The 25,528-nt window shown below is 44.0% G+C and overlaps 1 protein-coding gene across 2 annotated transcripts in view; it reads left to right on the top strand.

The window, feature by feature from the left end:
- Positions 1-12,730: 12,730 nt before the first annotated feature.
- LOC140203414 (UNC93-like protein MFSD11) overlaps positions 12,731-25,528 on the top strand; it is a 49,173-nt gene continuing 36,375 nt past the window's right edge. The window contains exons 1-3 of one of the 2 annotated variants that reach the window (XM_072269475.1): positions 12,731-12,831; positions 24,280-24,335; positions 25,308-25,415. In XM_072269475.1, coding sequence (XP_072125576.1) covers positions 12,742-12,831; positions 24,280-24,335; positions 25,308-25,415 — 254 coding nt within the window. In that variant the 5' untranslated portion in view covers positions 12,731-12,741. Of the gene's footprint in view, positions 12,832-19,229; positions 19,420-24,279; positions 24,336-25,307; positions 25,416-25,528 lie in introns of those variants that run through there. The other variant, XM_072269474.1, reaches the window with a different exon arrangement.

The following is a 25,528-nucleotide window of genomic DNA, read 5'->3' on the forward strand; positions in this document are numbered from 1 at the left end:
AATCAAAAGGAAAACATGGAGCCGGGAATAACTTATCTACTCTTAGTTTCATTTTACTTTTAGTGAGGTGTGCCCTTAGGACATGGTGGCGTAATGACGTATGCCATTCACATACTTTTACACTTAACCCGTAATCAATTACTTAAATTTATTTAAACAAACCAATAATGACTAATCAAACATTATATTTAAAATATTACTGAAATATTAAATGAACGCTACTCCTCTCTGCTTAGCTATAAACCCCAACTCATACACTCTTTATATATATATAAAAAAGGACTGCAACTGTGACATGTCTTTTAGTCTTGTGGCATCCACCACTGCTTGAATATTCTCAGCACACTTGTGCAGATCTCTGTGCGCCAATGGTGTGACCACTGTAAGTGTTGCTTGGTTTAAAGAATTCACATTTCTTGCATCATTCTCTGAGCCCATAATCTTATAATCTTTTCAACACTGCCTTGAGATTTTGGATATATTCCTTTTCATCATTACTGGTAACACTGAGTGCCTGGGCAGCCGTAGGGCACATGGTCCATAGCTTTCTGCCAGAGTGCATGTGCAGATGCTGCTCCAAAAATAAGCCTATTATAGTGATAAAGCCCTTTGTGAGTGATTATGGTGAGAAACACTTTGGACTCTACTTCCATGTCCTTCTGTAGGCAGGCCTCGGTTAAGTCCACTTTGCTGAAGTGTTTTCCTCTATCCTGGGCAGAGGGTATTGATCTACTTTCAGTACTGGGTTGATGGTAGCTTTAACATCACCACAGATCCTGATGGACACATCTTTCTTGGCTGCTAGAACCACTGGCAATGCTCATGTGCTCCACTTAACATTAAAAAGAGTTCCTTCAGCCTCCATGCGATCTAGCTCACTGGATATTTTATCATGAATGGTAGAAGGAACCAGATGTACTTTGTAAACCTTGGGACTGGCATTTTCATTTAATATTATTTTACCCTTGGTATGTTTGAATTTTCCAATGCCATCCTTGAACTCTTCTGTAACATCATCCAGTAACTTTCTTAATTTGCTTTCAGTTGACTCTATTGCAGAACATGTGGCATGCAAATGGTGGATGGATCTCCAATTAAGTTGTAGTTGTTTCAGTCAATCATGCCCCCACAATTCCTGCCCTCCTGTTATACCACATAGAAGCCCAATGTGGCTTGTTGATCGTTGTATTTCACTGTTAAAAATGTCATTCCCACAGGAGCTATCTTTTCTCCAGTATAGGTTCTTAGTTCAATATATTCAGGCTTCAGTTCAGTATATTTGAAATGCCGTTCAACTCATTTTGCGGAATAACTGTAACAGCTGAGCCAATGTCCAATTCCATTTGAATTAATTTGCCATTCTCTTCTGGTGTAAGCCATATTGTTTGTCTCTTGTTAGTTTTTGCATTGTAAATCTCAAGGCTAGTCATTCCTGTGTCACTCTCATCACTAGCAGATTTTTCATCAACAGCATGCAGATTAGTGCTCTTTTTGAAACTGCAACTTGACTTTTTCTTTTTCTCTTCCCTGTAAATCCATTTATTTTTTGTCTGCCTGTCATGCTCTTTATATGTGCCCTACTTTGTTGCATTTTCTGTAAGTTTTGTCTTTAACCCTGCAGTACTCTGGTGTATGTGAGCCCCTGCCACAATGGTAACGCAATTTGTTCAACCAGGAAGGTTTCTGTTCAGACATTACAATTTTGTTTATGTTCATATTTGTTTCTGAGTGCAACCCAATTGTGTCTTTGGCTGCAGTTTCCACTGACACAGCAATTTCAACTGCTCTTTTAAATGTGAGTTGTGCTTTAGTTAGGAGGCCATTTTGAATGCTTTTTTGCAAGATTCCACAAACTAAATGATCTCTCATAGCATCTTTAAGACCATTACTGAACTGCCAATGCTGAGACAATTTCTCAGACAATCAGGCCACATAAGCTGAAATGGACTCTCCTTCCTTTTGATTCTGTTTATGAAACCTAAAGTGTTCTGCAATCAACAGTGGGTTCGGCATTACTCGTTCCTGTGTTACTTTCACGGTATCAACAAAGCGCATTTCGACTGGCTTGGTAGCAGACAAACTTCTAAGCAAACCATGTTTTTTCACCCACTGCACTCAGTTACACTGGCATTTGTTTCTCATTAGCTATTCCATTTGCTTCCAAATACTGCTCAAATTGTTCTGTATACTGCATTTATCTTTCCAGTGTAGTCAGCCATTTCTGTTTTTTAAAAAAAATAATATGGTTATAAAACAAAAACAACAGTCAAAGTCCTGGGTTATATTTCTCAAATATTACTGAAATATTAAATATGCAACAAGAGTCAAAGAAGACATACAACATTTTTTTAGCCTTCTGAGGAAGTACAGGTGCTGATGCACTTTCTTGGACATGCCATCGACATAGTTGGACTAGCTCAGTCTACTGTTCACTCCTAGAAACTTGAAGCTTTCAACCGTCTCAACCTCAGCACTGTTGGTGTGCACTACCCTCTTCCTGAAGCCATGAACAGCAGTTTTCTTAACATTGAGGGAAAGAATGATGTCAAGGTACCATGCCACCAGGCTCTCTATCCACTTCCTGCACTCCAGCGCATTGTATTTTGAGATACTGCCCAAGCATCATCTACAACCTTGTAAATGGAGTTAGGGCAGGATCTGGCCACACAGTTGTGGGTGAGTAAGGAAAAACGCTGAGGGCTGTGGATGCTGCCTTATGGGCACCAGTGTTGATGCCTCTCCCTAACTGATTGCTGTCAGTCATGATCAAGGATCCATTTGCAATCTTGATTCCCAGGTCCAGGCAGTTGTAGATGAGTTTGCTTGCAAACGTACTCAGAGGGAGTGCTGCAAAAATTCACCAGACTAGTTCCTGGGATGGCAGCTCTGTGATCCGCATTAAAGTTGAGGTTTGTTTGCATCTATTCTCTAAAATGTAGAAGAATGGGGGATGATCTAATTGAAACACACAATTCTTAGATGGTTTTTTAGGGCAGTTGTGGGAGAAATATTCCCCTGTCTGAGGAGAGGGGCACAGCACCAAAAAGAAGAGGTTCCCTCTATTGATGCTGCCTGACTTGCTGAATTTCTCCAGCATCTTGTGTGTGTTTCCGAATCAGAATCAGGTTTAATGTCACTGGCATATGTTGTGAATTTTTTTGTTATGCAGCAACAGTACATTGCAATACATAACAATAAAAACTGTGAACTACAGTAAGTATACATATGTAATAGTTAAATTAATTAAGTAGTGCAAATGTAAAAATAAAAAAGTGGTGAGGTAGTGTTCATGAGTTCAATGTCCATTCGAAAATCGGATGGCAGAGAGGCAGAAGCTGTTACTGAATCATTGAGTGTGTAACTTCAGGCTCCTGTATCCCCTCACTGATGGTAGCAATGAGAAGAGGGTATGTCCTGAGTGATGGGGGTCCTCAATGATGGATCCCACCTTTTTCAGGCATCGTTCCTTGAAGATGTCCTGGATGCTGTGGAGGCTAGTGCCCATGATGGAGCTGACTGAGTTCACAACTTATTGCGATCCTGTGCAGTAGCACCCCCATACCAGTCAGATGCTCTCCACGGTACATCTGTAGAAATTTGTAAGTGTCTTTGGTGACGTATCAATTCTCCTCAAACTCCAAATGAAATGTATCCTCTGTTGTGCCTTCTCTGTAAATGCATCGATATGTTGTGCCTGAGATGTTGACACCCAGGAACTTGATAATGCTCACCCTTTCTACTTCTGATCCCTCTATAAGGACTGGTGTGTGTTCCCTCGTCCTAACCTTTCTGAAGTCCACAATCAGTTCTTTGGTCTTACTAATGTTGAGTGCTAAGTTATTGATGTAACACCACTCAACTAGCTGATCTATCTCACTCCTGTACTCTGCCTTGTCACCATCTGAAATTCTGCCAACAATGGTTGTGTCATCAGCAAATTTATAGATGGCATTTGAGCTGTGCCTAGCCATACAGTCATGGTTGTAGAGAGAGTAGAACGGTGGGCTAAGCACACATCCTTGAGGTGTACCAGTATTGATTATCAGCAAAGTGAAGATGTTATTTCCAATCCACACAAACTGTGGTCTTCTGGTGCAGAAGTTGAGGATCCAATTTCATAGGGAGGTACAGAGGACCAGGTTTGGAGCTTTTCAATCAGAATCAGAATCAGGTTTATTATCACCGGCATGTGACATGAAATTTGTTAACTTAGCAACAGCAGTACATAATCCAGCAGGAAGAGAGAAAAAAAATAATAAATAAAATAAAACATAATAAATAAATAAATAAATAAATTACATATATTGAATAGATTATTAAAAATATCTGCAAAAACAGAAATACTGTATATTAAAAAAAGTGAGGTAGTGTCCAAAGCTTCAGTGTCCATTTAGGAATCGGATGGCAGAGGGGAAGAAGCTGTTCCTGAATCGCTGAGTGTGTGCCTTTAGGCTTCTGTACCTCCTGCCTGATGGTAACAGTGAGAAAAGGACATGCCCTGGGTGCTGGAGGTCTTTAATAATGGACACTGCCTTTCTGAGACACCGCTTTCTAAAGATGTCTTGGATACTTTGTAGGCTAGTACCCAAGATGGAGCTGACTAGATTTACAACCTTCTGCAGCTTCTTTCGGTCCTGTGCAGTAGCCCCTCCATACCAGACAGTGATGCAGCCTGTCAGAATGCTGTTCACGGTGCCACTATAGAAGTTTTTGAGCGTATTTGTTTTTGTGCCAAATCGCTTCAGGCTCCTAATAAAGTGTAGCTGCTGTCTTGCCTTGCTTATGACTACATCGATATGTTGGGACCAGGTTAGACCCTCAGAGATCTTGACACCCAGGAACTTGAAGCTGCTCACTGTCTCCACTTCTGATCCCTCTATGAGGATTGGTATGTTCTCCTTCATCTTACCCTTCCTGAAGTCCACAATCAGCTCTTTCGTCTTACTGACATTGAGTGCCAGGTTGTCACTGTGGCACCATTCCACTAGTTGGCATATCTCACTCCTGTACGCCCTCTCGTCACCACCCGAGATTCTACCAATCATAGTTGTATCGTCAGCAAGTTTGTAGATGGTATTTGAGCTATGCCTAGCCACACAGTCATGTGTATATAGAGAGTAGAGCAGTGGGATAAGCACACCCCCCTGAGGTGCGCCAGTGTTGATCATCAGTGAGGAGGATATGTAATCACCAATCCGCAGACTGTGGTCTTCTGGTTAGGAAGTCGAGGATCCAATTATAGAGGGAGGTACAGGCCCAGGTTCTGCAACTTCTCAATTAGGATTGTGGGAATGATGTTATTAAATGCTGAGCTATAGTCGATGAACAGTATCCTGATGTAGATGTTTGTGTTGTCTAGGTGTTCTAAAGCCGTGTGAAGAGCCATAGAGATTGCGTCTGCCGTTGACCTATTGTGACGATAAGCATATTGCAATGGGTCCAGGTCTTTGCTGAGGCAGGAGTTCAGTCTAGTCACAACCAACCTCTCAAAGCATTTCATCACTGTCGATGTGAGTGCTACTGGGCGATAGTCATTAAGGTAGTTCACATTATTCTTCTTTGGCACTGGTATAATTGTTGCCTTTTTAAAGCAAGTGGGAACTTCTGCCCGTAGCAGTGAGAGGTTGAGAATGACCTGTAGGAATGACTATGTTAAACACTGAGTTGTAGTCAATAAACAGCAGTCTGATGTAAGTATTAGTATTGTTCAGGTGATATAAGGCCGCATTAAGAGCCAATGTGCTAGCATCCTCTGTAGACCTATTGTGGCAATAGGCAAAATGCAGTGGGTCCAGGTCCTTGCTAAGACAGTAGTTGATTCCAGCATAACCAACTACTCAAAACACATCATCACTATAGATGTAAGTGCTACAGGGGTCCTTATAATCTCCCCTTCAAAGTGAACATAAAAGGTGTTGAGCTTATCTGGGAGTGAAGCATCACTGTTCTTCATGATATTGGGTTTCACTTTGTAGGAGACAATGGCCTGCAAACCCCGCCAGAGTTGCTGTGCATTCAGTTCCGCCTTTAACCTCATTTAGAATTGTTTCTTTGCTCTTGAGATAGCCCTCAGTAAGTCATACCTGGCCTTCTTGTATAGACCTGGATCACCAGACTTGAATACCACAGATCTAGCTCTCAGCAGACAACGAACCTCCTGGTTCATCCATGACTTTTGATTCGGATATGGCAGTATGTTCTCCTAGGGACACACTCATCCACACAGGTTTTGGTGAAGTCAGTGACAATTGTGGCGTACTGGCTCAGACTTAAAGATGAATCTCTGAATACAGCCCAGTCTGCTGACTCACAGCAGTCCTGTGCCTCCTTTGACCATACCTTCTTGGTCCTCACTACTGGTGCTGCAGTCTTCAGTCTCTGCCCATACTCAGGGAGTAGAAGTTCAGCCAGGTGATCAGACTTTCCAAAGTGTGGGCGTGGGATGGCACAGTAAGTGCTGTTGATGGTAGTATAACAGCAGTCCAGTGTGTTGGTTCCTCTGGTTCCATTATTTAGAAAATTTTTCAAGCTGGCCTGGTTGAAATCCCCCAAAATAATGAGAAAGTCTTTGGGTGTGTTGTTTCATGCCTGTTGATTATACCGCTCAGTTCATCTAGAGCCTGTTTAACATGGATTTGAGGTGGGATGTTCACCGCTACCAAAACGATCACTGAAAACCCCCGTGACAGATAAAATGGAAGACACGTGATTGCAGGGAATTTCAGGTCAGGTGAGCAGGACTGGGACAGCACCACCACGTTTGTACACTATGGGGAGTTGATCATAAAGCAAATTCCACCTCCTCTGCCTTTGAAATACTCAGTATTCCTATCTTAGTGGTGAATTTTGTTGTATTGTTGCATCTGGACTGGCAGAGGATATCCAAGACTCCATGAAACAAAAACGCAATCTCAAACACAAACACCTGATACAGCGATCTTGCTCTTAGATCATCAATTTTATTTACCAGAGACTGTACATTTGCCAGCAGAATAGTTGAAAGTTGGAGTCAGAACATTTGTGTCCTTTAACAAACTTTTAAACCAGCACAGCATCCTCTCTTCCTTCCACTGTCTTAAAGGGGAACCATTACAGCAACCAGAGACTGTCCGAGATTCGTCGACTTTGAGTAGTAATAGATTTTTAAAATCACCTTCAAAAGACGTTACTTACTGTATAGACCATGACTATAGCTGTGGATTTCGGCTGTAGCGGTCTAAAATTGGAATATCTGATGATTTCCATCGGAGCTGCTTGAACGAGTCGCCTTCTTAATGGCACCCTGGAAGCGTTCCATAGAGAAAGTCTTTTCATTCAGAGGGTGGTAAGTCTTTGGAATTCTCTGTATAATTTATGGAGTGTATGCTCACAAAAACATATGAATTCTTCCCAACCAGAATCCCTAGCTGAGCCAAGAGATTCGTAGTCTGCTGAAGGTTAAATCTGTGTTATTTTGAACTTGAGATCCAGAGACTTACAAGAAATCCAGGGATGGAAGGCTATACAGAGAGCAAAAAGGCAATTTTAGATAAAGAGACACTATCTGGTGCTCTAAAATTGTGCAAGGGTTTGCTTGCCATTACATCCTACAAGGGAAAATCAATTAGCATAATGGCACATTACTCCCTGATGAGTTTATTGTATTTTCTGCACTTTGAGAAGGAGAAAAATGATATTCCTGTATAAGTTCTCACAGAACACAATGACCCTGTGATCTCAGTCTCAGAAGCTGATGTCAGAACATCTCTCAGGTCAACAACACACACAAAATGATGAAGGAACTCAGCAGGCCAGGCAGTATCTATGGAAAAGAGTAAACAAGTTGACATTTCGGGCCAAGACCCTTCTTCAGTATTTTTTCAGGTGTCAGGCCCTGATGGTGTACGTGGCTGAATTCTGAAAACCTGCTCTTACCAACTGGCTGGAATGTTCAGAGACACCTTCAACCTCTTCCTTCTGCTGCCTGAGGTTCCTGCCGGCTTCAGGATGGTATTAATTTTGTTGGTATACAAGAAGAGCAAGGTGATTTGCCCAAATAACTAAAAACACCAAATGCAGTACATTGGGTTAGAAGAAGTGCAAATAATTGCTGCTTCACTGAAAAATTCTGTTTGAACTGACAGGCATTGTACTTCCTGTCACCCAAGGCACTCACAGATTTCTACAGATGAACCATAGAGAGCATTCTAATTGGCTGCAACACCGTCTGATATGGGGTTAGGGGTGCCACTACACAGGATCAAAAGAAGCTGCAGAAAATTGTAAACTTAGTCAACTCCATCACGGGCACTAGCCTCCACTGTATCCAGGACACCTTCAAGGAGCGATGTCAAAGAAAGGTGGCATCCATCATTAAGGACCCCCAGCACCCAAGACATGCCCTGTTCTCATTGCTACCATCATGTAGGAGGTACAGGACCTGAAGGCACGCACTCAATGATTCAGGAACAGCTTCTTCCCCTCTGCCATCTGATTTCTGAATGGACATTGAACCCATGAACACTACCTTACTACTTCTTAATTTTTAATTTTTGCACTACTTATTTGCTTTAACTATGTAATTGTCACAATGGGGGGCATTTGGAACGGACCCAAATGCAAGACACAGACACTGAAGTACAAGGAACAGGACTTGACTAGAGTAGGGACAGACAAGGAGCAGGGACAAGAACACAGACCTGGGTTTGGACCCTGAGCCAGGGACTGGACAAGGACCCAGAGCCTGGGTCTTGCCTCGGGCTTGGGCCCCAGAACCAGGCATGGACACGACATGACTGCAGGACTGGAGGCTGGGGTCTTGAGGCTTGAGGCTTGGAGACAGGCTTGGGGTCTTGAGGCTTGAGGCTTGGGGGCTTGAGGCTTGGAGACAGGCTTGGGGTCTTGGCTCCTGAGGCTGGAGCTTGGAGACAGGCAGGGAACTGTACATCAACAGAAAGCCAGGACTTATCCTTCAAAAAGCCGGGACTCATCTTTAATTCAACACTAACATGAGACTGGACAGTACATAGACATAGAGCCAGGACTCATCCATAGACAAGCCGGGACTCAACTTTATCTCCACACCAAGGTGGGACAGGTTCACCTGTTGGGTAACGGCAGAACGGCCGGACTTACCCAACAGAGGCAAAGACAAGACAAGACAGATCCTCCCCGCAGGGCAACGGCAGAATGGCCTGACTTACCCCACGGAGGAGAGGACAAGACAAGACAAGACAGGACCCCCTCAAGCAATGGCAGAACGGCCTGACTTTCCCAATGGAGGCAAGGACAAAACAAGATAGATCTCCCTGCAGGGCAAAGGCAAAACAGCCTGGCTTACCCCACAGAGGCAAGGACAAGAAGAGACAAACACCAAAGAACGATAGACAGTTCCATCTCTGCTTCGGGGTAGGTCCGAGCCTCAGTTCGGCCAGCAACCTCAGCTGGCTACGGAAACAGCCGGATCCCTACCTAGCTCAGAGTGGCTGACGGCCACTCAGCTGGCCCAGGAAATGGCCAAATCCATACTGCAAAGACAGCTCGGACTACTGACAGCAAGGCTCCATGAGGGGATGGTTCCCCAATGCGACCTAAAAATGGCAAGTGGCCGCACTAGTCTTCCACTGGCAGGTTGCTCCCAGGGGATCTTGACAAGACAAACCAGCAGCCCACACTCAACTCCAAGGCTACTTATATTCCAAGCCCCAAGATGGGAATCAGGTGCCTATGATTAACCCAACCAAAACAAAGGACAGCTGGAAGACCCAGAGTCCTGAGTCCACAGACCGGACCGTGAACTGGAATGCGGACTTCACGGACTGGAGCATGACAGTAATATACATATATACTTGCAGTAATTCACTTTTTCTCTATTATTATGTATGTTATTGTGTTGCCACCACTGCAAAGACAACAAATTTCATGTCATATGCTGGTGATCTTAAACCTGATTCTGACTCTCATGGGCAAGTGCCATATAACAGAGAGTGGCAGCCATCACTTTATTTCAGATTTGCAGCACCTACAACTTCATTCATTGTCATTTAAAGACGAGTGCTTAAGCCAGTTGATGGGTTTGTCCTGGACTGTGTTGAACTTCTTGAGGGTTGTCGAATCTGCACCTGCCCAGAGAAGAGAAGCATATTTTCCATCACGCTGCTTCTTCTTGCCTTGTAGATGGCAGAAAGGCATTGGGGGTATCAGAAAGCAGGTGACCACCATGAAATATACAGCCTCTGACCTGCTCTTGTAGTCAGAGTGTTTATGCAGCTGACCCAGCTGAGTTCCTGGCAAATGGCGACCCTCCAGTATCTTGATGGTGGGGGTCTCAGTAATGACAACGCCATTGAATAGTGAGTCATCAGACACCAATTCTGTGGTGCAAGTCTTACTTGCTTTTTATCAACCCATTCCTGAATACTGCTCAGGTATTTTCCCCTCAGCAAGTCCCTGAAGGTTGAAAATGACTTAGTTCTACTCCAGTTCTGTGGGTTCCAAGCTGATTGACAAGGCCAATGTAGGATCAACAGATTCTACCACAGGCTGGGTAAGGCTTTGTTAATTGGGTGGGAAGAAGTGCACTTACTTCACCATTTTTGCTCTGTTTCCAGGTGCTCCTGAAAAAGGGAAGAAACTAGACAAGCAAAGCAAAAACAAAGTAGGAAAAGAGCTCAGTGGGATAAGAACAGGATAAACAACAAATCTGCCAATAATGTCTCATTTTTCAATCATAGGGAGGAAGAAAAAATGGGCTGTTGGGAGGGAAGATTGCTTGAGAAATTAATGTCTATGACTATCCTTGAAACCTTGGTGGATTAGAGGGAGGTAATGAGGAAGTATCACAGAATAAGTTTTCAAAGCCTGAGAAATAGCATTGTTCTTGTAGCTCATAAGACGTAGGCCACTTGGCCCATCGCACCTACTCCGCCACTTGATTATGGCTGATTCATTATCCCTCTCAACTCCTTCCTTGTGCCTTCTCCCTATAACCTTTGACATTTACCAATCAAAAATATATCAAACTCAGCTTTAAATATACCCAATGACTTGACCTCCATTGTCACCTGTGGCATTGTACTCCATAAATTCACCACCCTCTGGCTGAAGAAATTCCTCTTCCTCTCTGTCCTAAAGAGATATCCTATTCTGAGGCTGTGCCCTCTAGTCCCAGACTCAGGCACTTTAGCAGATATCTAATCCACCTCCACTCTATCTAGGACTTTCAATATTTAATCAGATTGTGTGATGGCAGTGTTGGGCTTATTTTTTAGTGAAAGAAATTCCGTAGGTTCAGAGGGTAGTAGGTTGGAATGAGTAATTAGAAAGGTAAAATTAAATTATCAGAGTGGTCCCTAATACTAGTTTAAGTTCATCAGCTGGTGGCTGCAGAAATGAGTTTTGGCGAATAACCTCACACTTCAAAAGGGAAACAGAAAGCAATGAAGGTGAGCAAATGGATCATTGGACAGAGTAGAGTTTCTTCAAAACTGGTATTCCTAGGCGTGAGGTAACAGTGAATTCAGCAATAATCTAACAGCAGACTACTGCAAATGTTAGCATTCAAAATAAAGCAGGAAATTTGTCAGGTCAGGCTGAGAATTTGATTTTATTCTGCTCTTCCTATTTGCACCACAGTAATCTTCACCAGGTCACTGGTCGTGCGTCCTCCAGTCCAGTAATCTTCACCAGGTCACTGGGCGTGCGTCCTTCAGTCCAGTAATCTTCACCAGGTCACTGGGCGTGCGTCCTCCAGTCCAGTAATCTTCACCAGGTCACTGGTCGTGTGTCCTCCAGTCCAGTAATCTTCACCAGGTCACTGGTCGTGTGTCCTTCAGTCTCTCTTAAAGTGAATAATGTCCTTATTTTCTCTGCCTCTCCCCCCTTTGCAGTGTTAAAACTCACATTTCCATCTTTATAAATTCATGATGAAAGGCCATTGGTTTGAAATGTTAACTCTTTCCTTGCTGCCAGCGACCGTGCTGTTGTTGTTCTGCAGCTGTTCAGTGGTTGAATGACATGGAGCAGAGTTGTTGGCAATTGCTGGCCATGGCTAAAAGATAAAATCTGAAATGATTTATTCGGACCTCGACTGTCTCTGTATCTTGTTGCAGTCACCCTCAGTATTAACCATTCCTCCCAAATTGGGATCATCTTCAAATCCAGACATGCGTTTTTGATCTAGGGTGGCCCTGAGCAATTAAGATAAATTGGATTCAGCCCTGGTACTGTATTTGTGAAACATGAGGGAAAATATGTGATGCTTTGAAGTTCAACAGCGTGAAAGCAAATTTAATAACAAATTTCAAAGGGGAATTGGCTAAACTATTGGAGGGAAATCATTTACAGGGGAAAGAAGAGATTTGGATCATGGATGGTTCTCTCACGGTGTCTGCATCAGGTCCACGCGCCACTTTCTATGCTACATTATTCTGATTGACTACACTTCAAGAGTTCTTCACTAATTGTGGGACTCTTGAGATAACTAAATCTTTCATTTAACAAACAATTATTCTTGTACCATTAAGGCAGTAGAATCGGTTCCTCCTTGATTACTTAACATGGACCTGATCTCCTCAACCCGCTGTCTGACACCACTGTCTTTGTCCAGCCCCTCCGAGACCGGGCAAAAGCGAGTGATCTGTCTGTCAAGGTCGCAGTGACAGTTTTCCACCCGCCTCTTTCGGCTCCGGCCCGTTCGACTGACTGACAGCTCCACAGAGAGTTCGCTGGTCGCGGCTGCGGCTGTGGCAGTCTACGGTCTCCATGGGTGATTGCCGAGTGGGGAACGTTTACCTTCTAGGTGTGGGTTTTATGCTCATTTTCACTGCGTTCACCACTTGCGGGAACATAGAGGTGAGTTTGATCACGGTTTAATGAAGTGGGATGACAGTATTTACCTAGATTTAGAGTAACTGTATTAAGACTACAGGAATAGGATATGAATTAGATTAATACTCGAACAGATTCTTACTGTGCTAATTTATGGAGTATTTAGCGGTATAGGCTGTGAGATTTACAGAATGGGCTAGAGTGGCTGAGTAACGGGACTGAAATAACAACGCATTGTTACCAACTTTGAATTCAAGTAATGGTGTATGCAATAACTATCTGTGTCTGGGATGTATAGTTAAGTAGTTTGATAAATCAGTTAACAATGTATCAGTTAAAGTGATACTGTATTGACCAAAGTAATGATTAAGACAAGTCAAGTTTATTCTTATTTAACTATATACATGTACTGTATATAACGTACATAACCATCGTCATCAGGTGCCATGCCCAGTTTGAGCTTTGACTGCCATGGCCCACACACTCCTGTTTCGGGTCAAGTGGATCAATTCATTGGTATTCATTTCCAGTTCTCTGGCTGCTGTCTCCATCATCATTTGTCTTTGTCTTCCTCTAGCTTTCTTCCCTTCAATCTTTCCCATAATTACTGTAAATTCTAACTCCTCTTTCCTAATCACATGTCCAATGAAGTTACGTTGCCTTTTCATGATCTCATACATTATTTCTCTTTTTGTGCTTGCTCTGTTCATGACACCCTCGTTAGATATTTGTTCATCCATGATATTCTTTGCAAACTCCTCAAAAACCACATCTCTGCTGCTACAATTCGTTTTCTCATGTTACTACATATTGTCCAACATTCTGATCCATATAACATAACTGGATAGACGTAACATTTCAGTGCTCTGAGGTGGGTTGTCATGCCTAGTTTAGTATTGGTCAGTATACACTTCACTTTCGTAAAGGTGTCTTTTGCCATCCCTATTCTTCTTTTGATGTCCATGTCGCACCTGCCATCTGATGTCACCCAGCTTCCTAAGTAGCAAAAGTTCTGTACTTGTTTTATGTCTTCCCCGTTTATTCTCAGCCTGCAGATAGGATTCTCCTTCTTTTTGGATATCACCATACATTCTGTCTTTTTGTAATTGATAGATAGACCCATTTTTGCACTTTCTTCAACAACTACATCAACTAAGTTTTTTTACATAACCATACAATGAATATAGAAGCAAGACAATGTTTTCTCTGAACCAGGGTGTAAAGCACATACAGTAACTTATGACAGTAAGGATAAAATCTACAGATGAATTACACATAAATAACAAACTAAAGTGCATAAATTAAATGTTGTAAGGCACGGAACAGATTCACCAGTCACACTTTGAAAGCAATGCAGCGGGGAGTTCAGAAGCCTAATAGCCCGATGGAAGAAGCTGCTTCCCAACCTGACCATTCTTGTTTTTAATGTATCAGTCTCCTGCCTGATGGTAGAAAGTCAAAGAGGATGCTGGATGGGTGGGTGGGATCCTTAATAACACTAAGGGCCCTGCGTATGTAGCACTCCTGATAAATGTCCCCAATGGATGGTAGGGAGACCCCTATGATCCTCTCAACTGTTCTCACAGTCCTTTGTAGGGATTTCCAGTCTGATGCTCGGCTGCTCCCACACCAGATGGAGATGCACCCTGCCAGCACACTCTCAGTGGGGCTCAAAGAAGGTACGATGGTAATAAACTGTTGATGAAGTAACAATACATTAACTTAGCAAGTAGCTGGGTAGCTTGCTGTGATCTGGAGAGAGTTGCATCGTACTGAAAGATGCAAGACACGTAGGTGCAATACCTCCAGAGTCCAGCTGTTCACTGATGCTCACTACCCAGGCTCAGGAACTGAGAGGGTTAACAAAGGGAGAGCTGGAGAGGAGGAATGAGAACTACATAGCAAAAACACAGCAAAACAGTTGCAAAGACAGAAATAATTGTTATTTACTCATAGATTTACAGCATGTGATCCCAGGACTGGGGCACAAACAGAATCTTGTTCTTCAAATAACTTTATCTCCAGCAAGTAACCCATGATCATGAACTAGCTTCAATCAACTCTCTGTTCTGAATCACGAAATGTTTACAGCACAAAAAAGGCAGTTTCCCAACTATGTCTTCAATGGCCATTAGCTCATTACTTTTCAGAGACCTTTACCAATCCGAAACAAATCCTTCTGTCATTCTCTCTTCCCCTAGCCCTATATCAATTCTGCTTCCCCATCCTTCCTAGCTTGGTATCAAAGCCAAAGGAATCCTTTTGTGCCAGCCCCAGAGTCTACCCAATCCAGACCATGACTACTTCTTAGGCATGCCCTCGGGGGCAAGCATAATGTAGCCCCAAGATAAGTTTGTAGATCTGTATCAATCTCAAACTATTAACACTGCCCTTTTCTCTCCTTATAAACCTGCATGAACCCCAAATCACTCACCATTTTCCCATTTTCTATTATTTCTGTATCAATCCCAAACTATTCTCATCGTCTCACTTTCTACATTGGAGTCATAGAGTTATTCAGCTTAGAAACTGAGCCCACGGCCTACTATAACCATAAAACCATAAGATATAGGAGCAGAATTAGGCCATTTGCCTGGTCCATTGCTGATCCATTTTCCCTCGTAGCCCCAATCTCTTGCTTTCTCTCCATATCCCTTCATGCCCTGACTAATCAAGAATCTATCAACTTCAGCCTCAAACATACCCAATTACAGTACTTGGCCTCCACAGCCTCCCGTGGCAACAAATTCCACGGATTCACCGCACTTTGGCTAAAGAAGTTCCTCCTCATCTCCATTCTAAAAGGACACCTCTCTATTCTGAGGCTGTGTCCTCTGGTCTTAGACTCTCCCACCATAGGAAACATCCACCCCACATTCACTCTATTTGTGCCTTTCAACATTTGATAAGTTTCAATGGACTCACTCCTCATTCTTCTCATTTCCAGTGAGTAGAGGTCCTGAACCATTAAATGCTCCTCATATGACAAGCCTTTCAATCCTGGAATCATTTTTGTGAACTTCCTTTGAACCCTTTCCAATGTCAGCACATCCTTCCTTAAACTAGGGGCCCAAAATGGCTCACAATGCTCCAAGTGAGGCCTCACTAGTGCCTTATAAAGCCAAATCATCACATTCTTGCTTTTATATTCCAGTCCTCTCACAATGAATGCTAACGGTGTACCTGTCTTCCTCACCACCAACTCAACCTGCAAATTAACCTCGAGGGAATCCTGCAAGAGGACTCCCAAGTCACTTTGCACCTCAGACTTTTGAATTTTCTTTCCATTTAGAAAACAGTCTACCCTTTTATTTCTTCTACAAAAGAGCATGACCATACACCTCCTGACACCATATTCCATCCTCCACTTCTTTGTCCATTCTCCGAATCTGTCTAAGTCCTTCTGTAGCCTCTCTACTTCCTCAAAGCTACCTGCCCCTCCACCTATCTTCGTATTGTCCGCAAACTTGGCCACAAAGCCATCAATTCTGTCACCGAGTCATTGACGTATAATGTAAAAAGAATTGGTCCCAACACACTAGTCACCGGCAGTCAATCAAAAAGGCTCCCTTTTTTTCTACTCTTTGCCTCCTGCCAATCAGTCAATACTTCCTGTAATACCATGGACTCTTATCTTGTTAAGCAGCCTCATGTGTGGCACCTTGTCAAAGGTCTTCTGGAATCCAATTACGCACATCTGCCGATTCTCCTTTGTCTATCCTACTTGTTATTTCTTCAAAGAATTCCAGCAGATATGTCAGGCAAGATTTCCCCTTAAGGAAGCCATGGCTTAAGGAAACAGCCTACTTTATCATGTTCCTCCGAGGACCCCGAAACCAAATCCTTAACAATCAACTCCAACATCTTCCCAACCACTGAGGTCAGGCTAACTGGTCTATAATTTCCTTTCTTCTGCCTCTCTTCCTTCTTGAAGAGTAGAGTGACATTTGCAATTTCCATTTCTCTGGAACCATGACAGAATCAATTGATTTTTGAGTGATCATTACTAATGCCTCCACAATCTCTTCAGCTACCTCTTTCAGAACTCTGAGGTGTATACCATCTGGTCCAAGTGACATATCTACCTTCAGACCTTTCAGTTTCCTAAGAACCTTCTCCCTAGTAATGGCAACTTCATACACTTCTTGAACTTCTGGCATACTACTAGTGTCTTCCACGGTGAAGACTAATGGAAAATACTCAGTTTGTCGGCTATTTCCTTGTCCCCCATTACTACCTCTCCAGCATTACTATCCAGTGGTCTGACATCTACTCTTGCCTTTTTTTACACTTTATGTATCTAAAGAAACTTATGCTATCCTCTTTAATATTATTGGCTAGCTTACCTTCATATTCTGTCTTTTCCTTCTTAATGACTTTTTTAGTTGCCTTCTGTTGATTTTTAAAAGCTTCCCAATCCTCTAACTTCCCACTAAATTTTGCTTTATTATATACTGTCTCTTTGGCTTTTTTGTTGGCTTTGACTTCTCTTAGCCATGGTTGTGTCATCTTGCTGTTAGAATACTTCTTCCTCTTTGGAATGTATATATCCTGCACCTTCCGAATGGCTTCCAGAAATTCCAGCCATTGCTGCTCTGTCATCATCCCCACTGGTGTTCTTTGCCAATCAATTTTGGCCAGCTCTTCTCTCATGCTGCTGTAATTCCCTTTACTCCACTGTAATAAGATACATTTGGCATTGGATTCTCCTCAAATTGCAGGATGAATTCAATCAAATCATGATCACTGGCTCCTAAGGGTTCTTTTACCTTAAGCTCTCTAATCAATTCCAGTTCATTGCACTCCATCCAGTCTAGAATAGCTAATCCCCTTGTGTGCTCTACCACGAGCTGCTCTAAAGAACCATCTCATAGGCATTCTAGAAATTCCCCCTCCTGGGATTCAGCACTGACCTGATTTTCCAATCTACCTGCATGTTGAAATCCCCCATGACTATTGTAACATTGCCCTTTTGGCATGCATTTCCTATCTTCCATTGTAATTTGTAGACCACATCTTTGTTACTGTTTGGTGGTCTGTATACAACTCCCATCGGGTCTTTTTACCCTTGCTATTCCTCAGCTCTACCCATAATGATTCAATACCTTCTGACACTAATGATTTTTCTAACGATTTGATTTCATTTTTTACTACAGATCCGTGCCACCCCCTCTGCCTACCTGCCTGTCCTTTTGATACAGTGTGTATCCATGGACGTTAAGCTCCCAGTTATAATCTTTCAACCATGATTCAGTAATGCCCACGGCATCATGCATGCCCATCTGTTGCTATACTATAAGTTCATCTACCTAATGCTGTCCATGCTGACCCTTTTTGCTAATCCACCCTCATTTGCTGTATTAGGACAATATACTTACATACTTTGCATATTTAAGTACCTGTCTAAATGATTCCTGTAAAACTTTGCTTAGGCCACATTTGGGGTGCTGTGTGCAATTCTATTTGCCTCATTACGAAAAGGATATGTAGGCTTTGGAAAAGGTGCAGAAGAGACAGTGGGGTAGCCACTGAGTGTATGTTTGTGGGCTTCTACTGCCACAGCACCTTCATTCCAAGGTCTGATGTGTTGTGCATTCAGAGATGCTGTCCTGCACACCACTGTTGTAACATGTGTTATTTGAGTTATTGTCACCTTCCTGTCAGCTATAACCAGTTTAGCCATTCTCCTCTGACTTCTCTCATTAACAAGACATTTTGGCCCACAGTACTGCCGCTCACTGGATGGTTTTGTTTTTTGCACCATTCTCTGTAAACTCTACAGACTGTGTGTAAAGATCTCAGGCGATTAGTAACTTCTGAGATACTCAAAGCACTCTGTCCGGCACCAATAATCATTCCACCTTCAAAGGCACATTTCTTCCCTGTTCTTATGTTGGATCTGAACAAAAACTGAACGTCTTGACCGTGTTTGCATATCTTTAAGCATTGAGTTGCTGCCACATGATTGGCTGATTTGTATTAATGAACAGGTGTACCTAGAAAAAGTGACCATTGAGAAGATGTGGGTTGTGTTGTCTGGAGCGTCAGAGGCTGAGGGGAGATCTGTCTGTTGTTTATAAAATCATAAGAAGCACAGTAGCTGTTATAAGTTGACATAAGAAGCATAGTAAAGTTACTGTCATGGTCCCGCCTGTCAATTCCTCATCTTGCTATTACCTCCTTAATTGGGCCTTAATCCCCTCGTCTGATTTCCGATCATTCCCAGTTCCACAATGCTCTGCCAGTTCGTTGGTCGACTCTAGTGTGAGTAAACCTCGTTTCCCGATTCCTTGGGACTGTCATTTCTAAGCTCCGCATCATTTCCTGGATACTCTACATAAATCTTGTCTCTGTGTAAAGACTCTCCTGGATACCGGTTCCCCGTTCGCGGCGGTGCTAACGCCTCACTCTGCCTCCGCGCCTGTGTCCTGCACTTGGGTTCATCCTCAGCCTCGTCCTTGCAACAGAATGAACTGCCCAAGAATGAACCCAGCGGATACGGACCCTGTGCAACAGGCCCTCGCCAGCCAGGGCTACCGACTGGGCGCCCACGACCAACTGCTCAGAGAAGTCACGGAAAACCTTCGTGAGCTGTCCACAAATGTGAGGAAGGTCAGTGAGCAGGTTGACCGGGTATCCGCTTCCCTTACTCCGTCCCTTCCAAGAACCCCAACTGACCAAACTGCACAGCCTGGGATGGCTATGCCCCTTGGATCGGCAACACAGTCCCCTCGAGAGCTGTACGTGCCCGAACTGGAACCCTACGTTGGGGACCTAGGGAAGTGCCGGGCTTTCTTATTACAATGCTCTTTGGTCTTTGATCAACAGCCATGTACGTACACCTCGGACAGATCAAAGATTGCATCCATCATAGGGCTGTTACGAGGGGATGCCTTGGCATAGGCCACCGCGATCCGGGACAACCGACCAGAGGTCTGTTCCTCCTTCCCCTCCGAAATGAGGAAGGTCTTTGAACAGCCCATTCGCGGTAAGGGCGCCGCTAAGCACTTGCTAACTCTCTGTCAGGGTTCACGAAGCATAGCACAATACTCCATCGAGTTCCGAATATTAGCGGCCGACGCTGGGTGGAATGACGAGGCAATACGGGAAGTGTCCCGACAGGGCCTCTCAGATAAGATAAAAGATGAACTGGCAGCGAGGAATGACGCGGACAGCCTGGACTCTCTGATCTCTCTAGCTACCAGGCTCGATAATCGACTTCCAGAGCGGCTGAGAGAAAAGACCAGTCGCCCTGCTCCTCAGGTCAGCCCACCTCCCACCTTACGATCTTCAGCCAGCCTCCCTTCCCCAGCCGCTCCAAGTAAAGCTCCTGCTCCGACCGTCCCTACTACCCTGGGGGAGGAACCGATGCAGCTGTAACAGAACCGTCTCTCCTCTGCCGAACGACTTCGGAGGCGGAGAGCTGGGGATTGTTACTATTGCGGCCAGCCAGGACATTTCCAGGATACCTGTCCTCTGCGGCCAAAAGGGAGGGCAGCCCCCAGAAACACATTCACCATGTCCGTCTAGTCCTCCAGGGACTGTGGGAGAACAAGTTATTTGTGAAGGTGGAGAAATGTGAGTTCCACGTCCCCTAGGTCAGCTTCCTGGACTATATCATTGAGAGCAGGCCGATGAGGGGAGATCCCGAGAAGATCTGGGCGGTGGAAGAATGGCCCAGACCCATGACCCGCAAGCAACTTCTGCGGTTTTGGAGGGTTTGCAAACTTTTATCACCGATTTATCAGGGATTACAGTCGGGTGGCGGTGCCCCTTACCCGACTTACCTTGCCTACCACACCTTTTTGTTGGGACTCCGAGGCTGATTTGGCATTCACTGACCTGAAGAGGCAGTTCACAACCGCTCCCATCCTGGTCCAACCGGACCCCCCCGTCAATTCATTGTTGAGGTTGACGCCTCCGACTCTGGGGTAGGAGCAGTCCTGTCCTGACGATCAAGTCCGGACGATAAGCTTCATCCCTGTGCCTTCTTTTCTCGCCGACTGTCCCCCGCCGAGCGGAACTACGACGTGGGGAATTGGGAACTACTGGCGATCAAGCTAGCATTGGAGGAATGGAGGCACTGGCTGGAGGGGGCGGAACACCCGTTTATTGTTTGGACTGATCATAAGAACCTGGGATATATTCAGACCGCCAAACGTTTGAACTCCCGCCAGGCCCATTGGGCATTATTTTTTGGACGGTTCAAGTTTTCCCTCACATACTGTCCGGGGTCCAAGAACGGGAAACCTGACGTGCTCTCCCGCCAATACAATTTCAATGAGGACACTTCCAGCCCAAAGACTATCCTCCCACCAACCTATGAGGTGGGCACCCTCACTTGGGAGATTGAGTTCATGGTAAAGGAAGCCCAACGGGATGACCCTGACCCCGGCAATGGACCCGCCGATCGCCTTTTTGTGCCTGAATCCGTCAGGACTCAGGTTCTCCGCTGGGGCACACATTTCGGTTCGCCTGCCACCCTGGGAGTGATAGGACACTGGCTCTCCTGAAAAGACACCTTTGGTGGCGTTCCATGGAGGCGGATACCCGTTCCTATGTCTCTGCATGTTCCGACAGTGCCCGGGGGAAAGCCTCCCATTGGCCACCTGCGGGATTACTTGGTCCCCGACCTGTCCCTGGTCGTCCTTGGTCGCACATCACCCTAGATTTCGTCACCGGTCTACCCCCTTCACACAGAAACACCACCGTACTCACAGTAGTAGACCGGTTCTCCGGCTTCCACCCACAGACGAAGGGGCAAACAGAACGGGTCAACCAGGACTTGGAGGTGACACTACGTTGTATTACAACCAACAACCCGTCTACCTGGAGTGACCACCTCACGTGGGTTGAGTATGCCCACAACTCTCTGGTTAGTACTGCCATCGGAAGGTCTCCCTTCGAGTGCTCCCTTGGGTTCCAATTGCCTGCTGTTCCCTGCGCAAGAAGAGGAGATTGTGGTGCCGTCTGTTCAGGCCCATATCGATCGGTGCCGCAAGGTTTGGGAGGACACACGCACGGCCCTGCTCAGATCAGTGAATCGCAATAGGAGGATTTCTGATCAAAACCGGACTCCTGCGCCTGAGTATCGACCTGGGCAGATGGTGTGGCTTTCATCCAAAGACATCCCTCTCGAAAACGAACCTAAGAAACTCGCTCCTCACTTCCTGGGACCTTTCAAGGTCGAAAGTATCATCAACCCCACAGCAGTCCAACTTAAACTACCAAGATCTATGCACATCCACCCTACTTTTCATGTTTCCCAATTAAAACCACTTTGCCAGTCCCTTGTGTCCTCCGGCCAAAACCCCTCCACCCGCCCAGATCATCGATAACCATCCGGCGGCTACTAGATGTGCGCTGTCGGGGCAGGGGCCTCCAATACCTGGTCAACTGGGAAGGGTATGGCCCAGAGGAGCGTTCCTGGGTTCCCGCTCCTTCATCCTGAATCCCTCCGTCATCCAAGACTTCCATCGGGACCATCTGGACAAGCCTGGAGAATTGCCTGGAGGCTCCCATTGAAGGGAGTATACTGTCATGGTCCTGTCCAGCAATTCCCCATCTTGCTATTATCTTCTTAATCCCCCTGTCTGATTTCCAGTCATTCCCAGTTCCACTAATTACAGCACACCTGGTTCCCATTAGCAAACACAGGTTAAAACTCTGCTTTGCCAGTGGGTTGGTTGACTCTAGTGTGAGTAATCCTCGATTTCTGATTCCTTGGGACTGTCAGTTCTAGTTCCGCATCATTTCCTGGATACCCTACCTAAACCTTGTCTTTGTGTAAAGACCCTTATGGATACCAGTTCCCCGTTTGCGGTGGTGCTAATGCATCACGGCCCTGCCTCCTGCACTTGGGTTCGTCCTCAGCCTCGGCCTTGCTACAGTTATAAGTAGATAGATTTTTATACAGAGTGGTATGTGTCTGGAACAGGCTGCTGGGGGGTGGGGGAGATGGACGAAGAAGTGGTGGAAGCAGATACAATGGTGAAATTGAAGAGGCTATTAGATATACAGGGAATGGGAAGATGTGGACCATGTACAGGCAGAGGGGAATTGATTTATTTGGTCATCATGTTAGGTGCAGACATTGTGGGCTGATGAACATGGTCCTGTTTTGCACTGTTCTATGTATCAATACCAATTGAATCTCACTGGCCTATTCCCTTCCTATAACACTATATCAATTTTAACTAATCTATTATTTTGTTTTCTCATATTTGCAAAAAAAATTAACAAAAGCTGAAATAAATGTTGTCAGCCATTTAAATCTAATTGAATTTCTTCCAATATCTCTAATGAGAATCAGATTTAATATCACTAGCATATGTCGCAAAATTTGTTGTCTTTGTGGCAGCAGTACAATGCAATACGAAATAATAGAAGAAAGGTGAATTACACTAAATATATATATTAATTAGTTAAATTAAGTAGTGCAAAAAACTAAAATAAAAAGTAGTGAGGTAGTGTTCATGAGTTCAATGTCCATTTAGAAATTGGATTGCGGAGGGGAAGAAGCTGTTACTGAATCATTGATTGTGTGCCTTCAGACTCCTGTACTTCCTTCCTGAGGGTAATAATGAGAACAAGGCATGACCTGGGTGATGGGGGTCCTTAATGATAGATGCTGCCTTTTTGAGGCATTACTCCTTGAAGATGTGCTGGATACTATGGAGGCTTGTGCACATGATGGAGCTGACTAAGTTTACAACTCTAAGATCTCAAGAAAACAAAGTAAGATCAATCTGGCCTCAAAAGTGTTTTGGGAAAAAAGCGCTGTAAATATCTGAGAAAGTTGCAACATAACTTTCACCAAAATTACACCAGAGATTGGAGATCTGAGCAAAAGTTTATAAAATCTCTAAGATAAATTCTATGAGTTTAGAAAGTTGGTTATTTTAACAATCATAGAGAACTCTGAACATTGAAATGTTTATTGGTAAAAGGCATAGTACTTAGGACTCATTCTGGTACATAAGTAGGTCATAAGATCACAACTATTCAATCTGATCATAATTTACTTCAGAGTTTAAATGATTCTTCTGCAGAGTTTTGCATTCTTAATGCCAGTTAATTTGTAGTATACCAGTGTCAGTTTATACGGTAAATTGGTGACCTGCTTCATGGAGTGAGCACATAATCTAAAGTGTACTGCAGCAATGATGTATTGTCAGAGGCATTGTTTGCTCTAAGTGATATTAAACCAAGGCCCAATCTACGAGATGGGGTGGATGTCAAAGATGGTTTGACCATTATTGAAACAGAACTTTCCCCAGTCCCTGGTTAAATATTCTTTAACTATGCAACACCGTCAAAAACAGATGAACTGTTGGCACTGCTGTTCGATCTTGCTCTGCATTGCATGACTGCTGTGTGAGTCTTTGAAGCAATATAAGAGAGTACACTTTAATATGTAGATGTTTATGGGAGAGGAATAAAAATAACCCTTTCAATGTTCTTCTTTTGCAGCAAACAGTAATACGGAGTTTGACCAACACCAGTTTCTCTGGCAGTGGTTATGACAGGTACTGAGGGTTGTGTCTCTTTCCTATTGATTGGATTGATTTCCAATGTTTTGTATGAACTGATGGATCAAAGCCCCTCCTCTCAACCAACTGCTTTCTCCACTGTTGCCTAAGTCAATCTATTGCAAATTATGGGAAGGGAGTGTGGTTAGGAAATTTTTTTGTCCAAAATTGGTAGTTCCCACTGCACTGAGTTTACTTGGCATCAATACAAGTGTGCTTCATTTTCTGTTTCTGGTTTTGGTAATCTGGTTTTGTACTGGTTGAGTGAATCTGAAGACCTTGATTTCAGAGCAGAGGAACTCGTTGCTGTGTGTAAGCATTTTTACTGAGGCCAAGTTGAACATTTATAAGACTACCCTACTTCTGTTAAATAATTTTTGAATTGGGTAATGTCACTGGAGATAGCTGCTTTTGCTTTATGGCAAGGCATCTGTTTGCATCTCTGTGGTGCCCTTAATACAGTAAATATCCCAAATTGCTTTACTAATTCATTTTCAGACAAACATGACATTGAACAATTGAAAGATCAGAGGTGATTTGAGGAGAATCTTGAGTCAAGAGAGATGAATAGAGGCATAAAGAGGAAATTCCAGTCTTTTGAACCTAGGAATCTGATGGAATGGCTTTGAAAAGTGGAGAAGATAGCAGGAATCGGAAATCTCAGGGGACTGGAAGACTGCAAGAAGTTAGAGAGGAGTGGAAGGAGATTCCATGCCTCTATGATGGGAGAGGATATAAATAGAACATAGAAGGAGGCTCAATATGTGTGTGGAGTCCATGACAGGAAGAGTGTACTCTAGGCATGAGGGTGATTCAGTGGGTGGGTAGAGTTTATGACGGGGAAGAGTGTGCATTAGGTGTGGTTGGAGATTCAGTGGGAAGGTTGAATCCAAAGTAGTGCATAGATTGTGAGAGGAGAAGAAATGAATGGAATACTCTAATATTACACTATCTTGTTTTCTTTCCAAGTCTTGCCATTATCTATGGAGTGTTTTCAGCTTCTAACCTCCTTGCACCATCTGTGGTCGCGGTTGTTGGACCAAAGCTGTCTATGGTATTAAGTGGAGTTGTTTACAGGTAAGGCCGGTCCATCATTTTGTTTCAGTTTGTAGCATGGCATCAATAATAAACTTTGTCATTGCATGGTAGATTCCTCTCTCAACCCCATCCTCTTTTTGCTTCATCATTCA

The sequence above is a fragment of the Mobula birostris genome, chromosome 9, assembly GCF_030028105.1.
Source record: "Mobula birostris isolate sMobBir1 chromosome 9, sMobBir1.hap1, whole genome shotgun sequence".
Taxonomy (NCBI): Eukaryota; Metazoa; Chordata; class Chondrichthyes; order Myliobatiformes; family Myliobatidae; genus Mobula; species Mobula birostris.